Raw genomic sequence first — 10,347 nt, forward strand, 5'->3', positions numbered from 1 at the left:
TACCAAACATCAGTAAGCGACCACCAAACGAATGCTTACAGCCATTATTGCATTTGCATTTTGCAAAGCCGAGTTTTAGAAATGGGGGGCTAACTTTACGCGCGTATATCATTTTTTTGACATTTCCAGCTATAATTTCGACTACCAATCATCGGGAATGGACTACCAAACGTCAGTAAGCGACCACCAAACGATTGCTTACAGCCATTGTTGCATTTGCAGTCTGCAAAGCCGAGTTTTAGAAATGGGGGGCTAACTTCACACGCATATATCCTTTTTTTGATATTTCCTGCTATAATTTCAACTGCCAATTATCGGGAATGGACTACCAAACGTCAGTAAGCGACCACCAAACGAATGCTTACAGCCATTGTTGCATTTGCAGTCTGCAAAGCCGAGTTTTAGAAATGGGGGGGCTAACTTTGCACGCATATATCCTTTTTTTGACATTTCCGGCTATAATTTCGACTACCAATCGTCGGGAATGGACTACCAAACGTTAATAAGCCACCACCAAACGAATGCTTACAGCCATTATTGCATTTGCAGTCTGCAAAGCCGAGTTTTAAAAATGGGGGGCTAACTTCACACGCATATATCCTTTTTTTGATATTTCCTGCTATAATTTCAACTGCCAATTATCGGGAATGGACTACCAAACGTCAGTAAGCGACCACCAAACGAATGCTTACAGCCATTATTGCATTTGCGTTCTTCAAAACCGAGTTTTAAAAATGGGGAGGCTAACTTCACGCGCGTATATCATTTTTTTGATATTTCCGGTTATAATTTCGACTACCAATCGTCGGGAATGGACTACTAAACGTCAGTAAGCGACCACCAAACGAATGCTTACGGTCATTATTGCATTTGCACTCTGCAAAGCCGAGTTTTAGAAATGGGGGGGGCTAACTTCACGCGCGTTCTTCTTTTTTTGACATTTCTCATTATATCTTTGACTACCAAACGAATGGTCATGGTCATTTTTAGATTTGCAATAGTGGGGGAGCCAACTTCACATAGCCCATCCTTCAAGGACATTTGTATTATAGGACGATCGCACGTAAAGCCGCGTATACGCCTAGCGAACAAACACCGAACGAACAGCGATGCGAACATTCGTTGGTTGCGTTCAGCAGATTTATATCAAAGCAAATGAGAATCGAACATTCGATTCGCGTTCGACTGGGTTCCCTCATGAAGCGGTACATCAAAGAAAAATTCGTGCGCGGTGTAGTGTAAACGTGCAAAAATGAGTGTTCGGCGAATCGCACACGAATTTTTCTTTGATGTACCGCTTCATGAAGGAACCCAGTCGAACGCGAATCGAATGTTCGATTCTCATTTGCTTTGACATAAATCTGCTGAGCGCAACCAACGAATGTTCGAATTCGCTGTTCGTTCGGTGTTCATTCGCTAGATGTATACGCGGCTTAAGAGTTTAGCACATTTAAATCTAGAAACATTGCCGTGTTATCCCATATCTCGTATGTTTCAATCTTTAACAGAGATTTTGCCAGCATTTTAAAAGAAAAAAAATTTTAATGAGATAATCGCAGGGAAGAGCCATGAGTAACGATAAGCGATTCGCACAACGAATTGCGTTACGCAAAAAAGTTACGTACATACTACATGCATAGTACGTGGAGGCGCGCAAGGTTACATCTGACAAGGCTGTAACCAGTATATACACACAGATTTCTATTTCTACACTAGACTGCTAACTCCCTACTTTTCCTTATGTAAAAGTGTTGCCTGCACAAAGTGAATATTTATACAAAAAATAATTAAATTGACGTCACATATAAAGATAGAAAAAGTCAGTATTTTATTAGTCGTGTGATTATTAAAAGTATATCTTGACTATAGTTCGTTATTAGAAAATTGTTAGATCTTTCTTTTTATATTCTGAATACTTTGATTACTGTATAAACAGCAGAAAAATTTTCAGATTCTAATAATCAATAAAAATTTATAAATTAATTGATAATATTGTTTAATTAAAAGAGATACTTTCAATAAATCTTGTGTTCTTACTAACAATTCTTAAATTTGTCCGTTGATACGAAATAATGTTATGACTGAGACGGAAATATGCTATAAGACAAGTGACCTGTCTGTGATAATTAATAGATGCGAATCATTTATACTTAAGAAAAGCGTAAAGGAGATGTTTCTATTAAATTAAAGGTAAGCATAGACAGAATAACCCTATATCGAAGATAAAAGAATCGAAAGTAACAGGCCATAAAGGAAGGAAATTTATTCCCCGGGATAGCCGTGTTATCTTTCACCTATATAGGATATCAACAGCTGACCGTCTAAACGCTGGCAAGCGTATGGTACACAAAGAGGAAACGTGTTACATTTAACACAAATTTTTCATTTGTGTATGCCGCAGTTTTTAATTATCACACGCTTATAAGTGTAACGGCAAATTTACTCTTAATATATAGTGATGGCGATGTGAAAAATTCTTTAAAGACACAAGAAGACGACGTATTCAAATGCGAGGAACACAATAAATGCAGACAATCCGATTCGCACGACCTGGATTTTTTTCATACCACATCGCACGTGTCCTCTATTACATCAATCCGATGTCTTCTCAGGAATTAAGCGATATATAAGTGCTACTTACATAGCTGTTCTCTTAGCTAGGACACAGAATATTACACTGTATTCCACTATGTAAGATATTTGTTGGAACGTAGTTTAGTTTCATAGTGTAACACCAGAATGTATTGTAATCTTCCATTCTTACTCTTATTATATAATTAGAGTATCAATAATAGATTTATAATTTTTATTATGTCTTAAGTTATACAGTTTTCAGAATTGACGGTTTTATTGCTAAATAAGTATGGTAACAAAAAGGGGAAATGTCCCCTGAGAAAATAAAAGTGAATTATTTAATATCTTTATTTGCTCGTTTTCCTAGTCATTCTTTATTATTATTGCTTTTTTATATATAATGTAATTTTAATATTAAAATAAAAAATAAATACTTGAATGTCAAGATGCGTAATTAATGCAGACAATCAAAACAATTAGCCGGATAATTAACTGAACCTCTCTATCGGGCGTTAACTCAAGAAAGTATACGTGCGAGAGGTCGATTACTTTCTATAAACGTTTACTTCCAAACCGTTATACTTCGTTACCACACGCATCCTACCTCGAATCATTGTCATCAGGCGTATTGTGCCGTCATTAGAAAGTGCACGTCGTGTGGAAAGCGTCCACTTTTATCTGATTATCCGGCAATTTGGTTTTACGAGGAGGAAACTGCAAGCGTGCGATTTTTCCACGAGAGAAATTTCGTGACGTGTTTGAAATCAAACGAGGAAGAAAGAAAGAAAAAAAAAAAGAGAATGAAATAGACGCGCAAGAGATATCACGAATTTCTTCCGATTTCGCGTACACAAGATTAATTGATTAGCCTTATAATTAGTTGTCGCCTGTCGCTGAGACAATTAGAAAGTAAGTCTTGTGGTTTATGTATACTCACACGTCAGTGGTTGCTGAAGTATCTGAGCTGCGTGTGTGCTGCTATCGCTGTGCCTCATTATTGTGATCTGAAAATAAGGGAAAGGTGATGTTTTAGATATTTTCTCGCTTAATAAGATAGGATTGTTAGCGTTAACTTAGCCGTACTATCACTTTGTGTTAGTCGTTGGCGGTGAGCGTATCGCACGAATGTAATTAGAATAGCGCAACGCACACGGTATTGTAATACAACTGTAACACGCGTGGCGCAAGAACTTAAAATATCCAACGTTTGAGTAAGAACTCATGCTTATAAACTTCGGAAAGTGTTTACTTAGTCTTACAAGAGGGCCTTTTACCTTCAAATCTAACAAAGAAGACTATTTTCGGGGATTTTTTTTGTAAAACCTATAACGGATTTTCAGACTAAATAGGATTTGTATAGACTAAATCTTTTGAAGTGAAAATTGAAGCAGTCTTCAAAAAGAAGTAAAAAACAAGAGTGGCATATTTTCATTCTTTTGGAATAAGATTTTACTCTTTTGGAGTGAGGTTTATACTCCAAAGGAATGAATCTCCCACTCCTTTTTTTTGGAATGAGACTTCCTTCCTTAGAGTAACTTTTACTTCAAAAGAGTGAAAATATTTTTACTCTTTTTTCAAAACTGACTCAATTCTCTGTCTTTTGGAGATTTCACTCTAAAACGTTTAGAAAGTACATACTGATCTTTAATGCAATATTTTTAGAACTTCGAAAAAGAAGAGAAAGTAAACAATTAACAAATGTCGCCGTTTAACTTTTACCAGTTAGGTTCATATTTATCAGGAAATTATTCGTATTGGTGACGGGACAAGTTGCCACAATTGGTAGTGTGATATCATCAGCGTGGTGAAGTCAGTGATGAAATAAGCACACCGTTGGCTGGAGAATGGAAAAAGTGGTTTTGACTCTCAAGAACTATGAAACGCTTTTAGAAAAATAGGTGTGGCTATCAAAGTAATAATACGTGCAATTATGATCAGAATTAATGTGTCCGCAGCAATAAGCGATGATTTATCCTATTTCTAATAAATTTTCTGAATGATTTCTTAGTATTATTATCTATTTTAAAAATAAATATAATCCTGTTACGTTGTAAAATAATCAGCATCCTGTTTTCAATTACGACAATTAGGGAAGAAATACAATTCCGTGAACCGTAAACACGAGAATTTATTTGTAATATATTCTTCGTTTTAATGTGTTGAATTAATTACTTACAGGAACCTTTAATTTATGGAACTATCGAGGTAATTTCAATTCAAGAATTATAAAAGTCGAAATATTATTTTGATCGATACTGAATCGATGATCAACCGCCATCCGATTAAAGTGCGCGATATAAGTCTCGCGAAAATGTCATGTCTGAGTTGATCGCCTTTCGCTTCTCACTTTCTAGAATGTATGAACGTACATACTAACTTTTCGCGGAATATATCATTTCGTATCAGCAAACTTCGAAGAAGCTCTTTTTCTTAAAAAAATTAAAAATGTCATAAAATATTAAAATTAACGATCTCATTTTCCTAGTAGCACAAAGATATAAACATTAAATATGAATTAGAATACCAATATTGATCCAATATTGTGAGGTAGATACCTAATCATATTCAAGAATATTGGATTAATATTGAGGATTCAATTTGTATTCGATGTTTAATATTGACTGTATATTGTCTTCCAATGTTTCCCCAATTTTAACTAATGTACAGCCGATGTACTGTCCTATTTTAGTATAAAAAGTGGTTCATGTGCACACTGTTGCAGTTGCAAGTGCCAATCACAGTGACTTCTGTGTAAGAAATTTTTTTAAATTTTATTTCTAGCGCTGTGATTGGCTTGTGCGTAATTAGCTCGTGTTTGCAATTGATATACATCTCTATGCTACCAGAGTTGATTGCATCAATGTGTTATTTATACAACTTGCGACATCTGCGACAAAAAGAAAAAATCGTTTCGCACATACAAAGTTGGTGTTGACATATTGTTTTTAATAAAATCATATGAACAATGTTGTTTTAACAAAAAAAATAAATAAATAAAATAATAAGCAGTGATTAATTTCTTAAGTAAGACATGGTAGTTCTCTCCCGTTTTCTCATCTCACAAGCTTGTAAATGAGACGAAGGTATAACGTTATTGTAACGCGGAAAAAAAACACTACTTATCTCGTTCCATAATGGAAAAGACGTGCAATGCATTAACGGCATTAACGTATATCTGCAAATAAAATCATCCGTCATTAAGCTTTCTAGCGAGCATAACATTGCGATAATTTATTTTTAGATTACCGGTGACGAGAGATACACGAGTACTGTAATTGACATCCATCAATTTGACTCCGAGACTCATTCCCGCATCGCAAATCGCAAGTGATTTCGCGTAATGAGTAATGCTTCGTCGTAGTGTAATTGTGACACCTAAGACATGTGGATTCAAAGAGACAATTTAATCGAGCAAGCGGTGCAAATCGCAGCCTACTCACATCCTCGATAAATTATTTTCATCGTCTTCTCAACTGATACATCTAAATCTATGGAAACATCGGTAAGCAAAGCAATAGTAGATGCAAATGTAAATAACACAAGGACGAAACGCATCGAGTTATGTAATTTCCTCTCGACATACTTTTATCTTTCCATGACTTCCATTTTAGGTATCAGCAACTGTAGAGATGTACGATTTTGCAATATATGTATATCACAAAAATCGTAATTTTTCTCCTGAATCGCAGTACGATGTATAATTAGATTTTAATCATGAAATCGATGTATACTATTTAAAGTTGCAAATACAGTATTATCCAAAATCGTATGAATATAATTAAGTATTTATTTAATACGTAATTGTACATCCAGGAAATTTTTTTTACTATTTTATGTGAGTCTCAAACAACTTTTTGTGATTTATTAAGGGTCCACAGAGGGGACAAAAATCGAACTTTTTTTAACTTCCTCCTTTCACGACAAAAGTGTCTGCGGAAAATGCTGAAGTTAGTATTGCGCTGTTCGTGCAATGAAAGTGGTCTAACAAGTCACCGACCATTGAAGTGTATATACACTTGGAACAACGTGTCCTGCACTTCCCTCTCCCTCCTCCCCTTTCCCACTCTTTCCCTCTCGCCCTCCTCTCTCGTTCACTATATAGCATTTACGACTATACGTATTTAAAGCGCTAAAGTGAAAGCGCTAGCAAGGGCACTATGTTTGGCAGCTGACCGACTTTTATTGCAAAATACTGTATCTCATTAATTTTACAAATGCTCGTGGCAAGGTGGATCATCGTGGAATCGTTATTGCTCGATGTGTGATAGAATTGGAAATCGAAATGCAATGGACATTCAAACGCAAAACGCAGACTCGGAGGTTTACCTTGATTAAATGCAGCGGTACGCGAAGCTATATCTGCCAGCAGCAAGACCGGACCATATAAGGTTCGCAATGTTCCGCATCCGTTAAGGACTAACCTTTCACGTCGCCTCGGTTTGCAAAACGCGCATTTTCCCTTATAATAAATCAAAGAGAAAAACTGAAGAACTCACGAAAACTTCGAAATGAATAATAACATCGATTAACTGCTGACTTTCTTATTACTTACGACCGATAACTACACAATCATTTACTTACGTAAGATTTTTGCTAATAATACAATGTACACCTATCAGTAACCAAAATTAGCACTAATATCATCTGAGATAATGTTTCTTAGGAAAGTAACGTAATTTGTTATATTTTACGTTAAAATATAAAGAAGAATTTTCGCTAATAATAGTGAATTAAAATTAGCTTCGACGTCATCATTGGAAGGAACCCTCATTGGTTGTCATATATATTTAATTAGTACACGAATTTAATAATAATACAACATACGCTACAAAATTGATGCTCAACAAAGCATGATCTCTGAAAGTCAAGTTGAATAAAAAATTGAAATGGCGGGAAATAAAGCGATTGACAGCCGTGATCCAACGCGGATCTAACGTAGATCGAAATCTCGTTGAAAAGCTTTTGAGATCGCCACCCATTACTCCCACCTTTGCTATTGCAGACACATTCTGCGATTCTTGTTAGTTAGTGTATGCAATCTCTGTTGCGGCGCGTGCTCCCGTAATATCGCGATTTAACACCGCGAGCAAAGTCGCGATTATGACACGGGGTATTTAAGTATTTAACGTAGACATAAAGCTAGAGAAATATTTCTAGAAGACTGCTGCTACGTGTAGGCGAAGAAAATTGCGTTCAGCTTAAGGGGATTCTCAAGTCTACGGATTAAACGCAATAGCTTTTGCGTAAAAATGACTTTTTCCTCTTTTACAGATTTAAAAATCCTTTTCCAGGATTAAACTATGCGTATTAATACGTGTCTGCGAGGTGGAGTTTATGCCGAGGATGAAAAAATTGTTTAAATTGAAAATTTAATTTCTTTACCACTTCTTCCTCCAATATGGCATCAGAGCTGTCAATATCTTAACTAACGTTGTTTTATATAAAAGCTTTGTAATTAGCTTTGTACTTATGAAATTGTGATCCACAGACTAGTAATTTACATGAACAGACAACGTGAAGTCGTAGAATTAGACTTATTAGACGTATAATTAAAACGCTATTGTTTTACGAGAATTTATATGTATATGTGTGCGAAAGATATTGATGTAGTAGTATATCAAGATGTGTCCATGTATCACATTTTGTCAATAAAATAGCAATCTCATCGGAGTTTGGACTTCTATTTTGGATCCCCTTAATTAAGATAACTTTCGAAACGAGCACCCACGCAAGTCCTTCGAATACGATCGTATTGATATCGATTGTATAATACATACCACGTGATTTCATCAATCTCTAATCGGAATGGATGAAACGTGAAATTTTGCTGAAATTTCCAAAACAATTTCAGCGAAATTGTTCCACCAACCAACGCCGGAAAGCAATCTCATAGCTATTGTGAGTACAGTATAACGTCTTTCAAAATCGCCGTAAAACAAGATCATGTTTAAATAATAAATATCTTACCATACTTTTGTTTACCTGCCATCTTTCAATACCACTATAAAAAAGTAGATATATATATATTATGTTATACAAATTTTAAATAACTCATTGTAAGTAATAAATTTCTTTCTTATCTCTACCTTCCTTTCGTATTTATAAAATAAAATTTGCCAATTAGTACGATATTTATTATCCAAAACAACATTCGTAATTTATTCTTTTTCTCTGTTTTATTATGATTATTTTCTACACTTTTATTTCCGATACTACTTCCGATATAATTAAAGAACTTTCGATAGTGGTATCAATATTTGATATGAGAGAAGAGAGAGACACAAATATTAGTCGAACATACTTCTCCGTTGACAATTAAAAAAAACTAAGTAACGATATGCACCGATGCGTGATTAAAGAGAAAAACTCGCACTCATATTTTATTTACTATATGCTGAAAATCGCTCGAAAGCTACCCAACAGCTTTTTCGAAAGACTTCCTTATTTGATAAATTTCTCATTAACGAACGCGTTGATCTGAGTATTAAAAATTTAATCTTAAACACCTATAGATGCGGTTCAACAACCATTCAGACACCTTTCTTATCGTGCATCAACGATTATATAATGCACCATATCTAAGCAGGACGCGTATACGACACGGCACAATAGAAAGTGTGTGTACATATTACAGATACCATTAATCCACACGCCTAAGATAAATATCCCAGTGTAACCGAACATATATCCATGTCCGGTATTGTCCGGATACCAATATAGATCAATATTCATAGTTCTTATTTTAAGACCATTTAAGTAATGTCTTAAGATGTTAATACAGTCCTCTGATTAGTTCGTGATGTCTTGATATTGTACTTAAGATGGATCCTGAATATAAGAATCGACTATGAATACTGACCTTACAACTTGTTCCATGAGAAAATGTACGGCATTAATTTTCTTATTAAAGATAAAACGGAAGAGTCCTAGATGCCTATTGGGCGAATACGACCTTAACTCAAAATGATTGACGATAATGTCATCTCTTTTATAACATTGGAAAGCTTGAAGCGTTCTCTTTTACGCAATATATAGGGTATGTTAAGTTAGCACCCCAACTATAGTACTCAGGAGTTCTGATTAGTGTTCCCATTTCCTTTTGACGAAACGAAGAGTTCCCTATAGTTAATAACAAGAGTTCCGCTATAAGGAACTATAAGGTGAAAAAGCGATTGGACCAACGGTTTGCAAGATACAGCGACATTTGTCAGAAGATAAACAATTCTTAAAGTGAGTATATCTCGGAAACCGTTGGTCCAATCGCTTTGAGACCTGATACTTTTCGACAGAACTCGTCGAGAACTGTCCGGAACTCCGATCAGAACTACTCGGTACTCCCAAAAAATGTTGACTTTAAATTTTTTTCGAGGTCCCACGTCGGAAAATTTTTTGAGAATACCGAGTAGTTCTGAGTAGCGTTTCTTATAGTTCTCAAGAACTACGAACAGAACTACTCAGTACTCCCAAACAATTTTTGATCAAAAATTTTTTTCCAAGTCCCACGTCGGAAAATTTTTTGAGAATACCGAGTAGTTCTGAGTAGCGTTTCTTATAGTTCTCGACAAGTTCTATCGAAAACTGTAAGGTGAAAAGAAAAAGCGATTGGACCAACGGTTTGTAAGATACAGCGACATTTGTTACATTTGTAAGATCATACAATTTTTAAATAAGTATATCTCAGAAACTGTTGGTCCAATCGCTTTGAGCCCTGATACTTTTCGACAGAACTCGTCGAGAACTGTCCAGAACTCCGAACAAAACTACTCGGTACTC

General features: G+C 35.4%; 1 protein-coding gene across 1 annotated transcript in view; it reads right to left on the reverse strand.

Moving 5' to 3' along the window:
• The window catches only part of pio (zona pellucida domain-containing protein piopio), a 47,108-nt gene that overhangs the window by 29,216 nt on the left and 7,545 nt on the right, over positions 1–10,347 (reverse strand). The window contains exon 3 of the mRNA XM_018537425.1: positions 3,512–3,578. Coding sequence (XP_018392927.1) covers positions 3,512–3,578 — 67 coding nt within the window. The remainder of the gene's footprint in view (positions 1–3,511; positions 3,579–10,347) is intronic.

This window comes from Cyphomyrmex costatus, unplaced genomic scaffold, assembly GCF_001594065.2.
Source record: "Cyphomyrmex costatus isolate MS0001 unplaced genomic scaffold, Ccosl1.0 scaffold172, whole genome shotgun sequence".
NCBI classification, from domain to species: domain Eukaryota; kingdom Metazoa; phylum Arthropoda; class Insecta; order Hymenoptera; family Formicidae; genus Cyphomyrmex; species Cyphomyrmex costatus.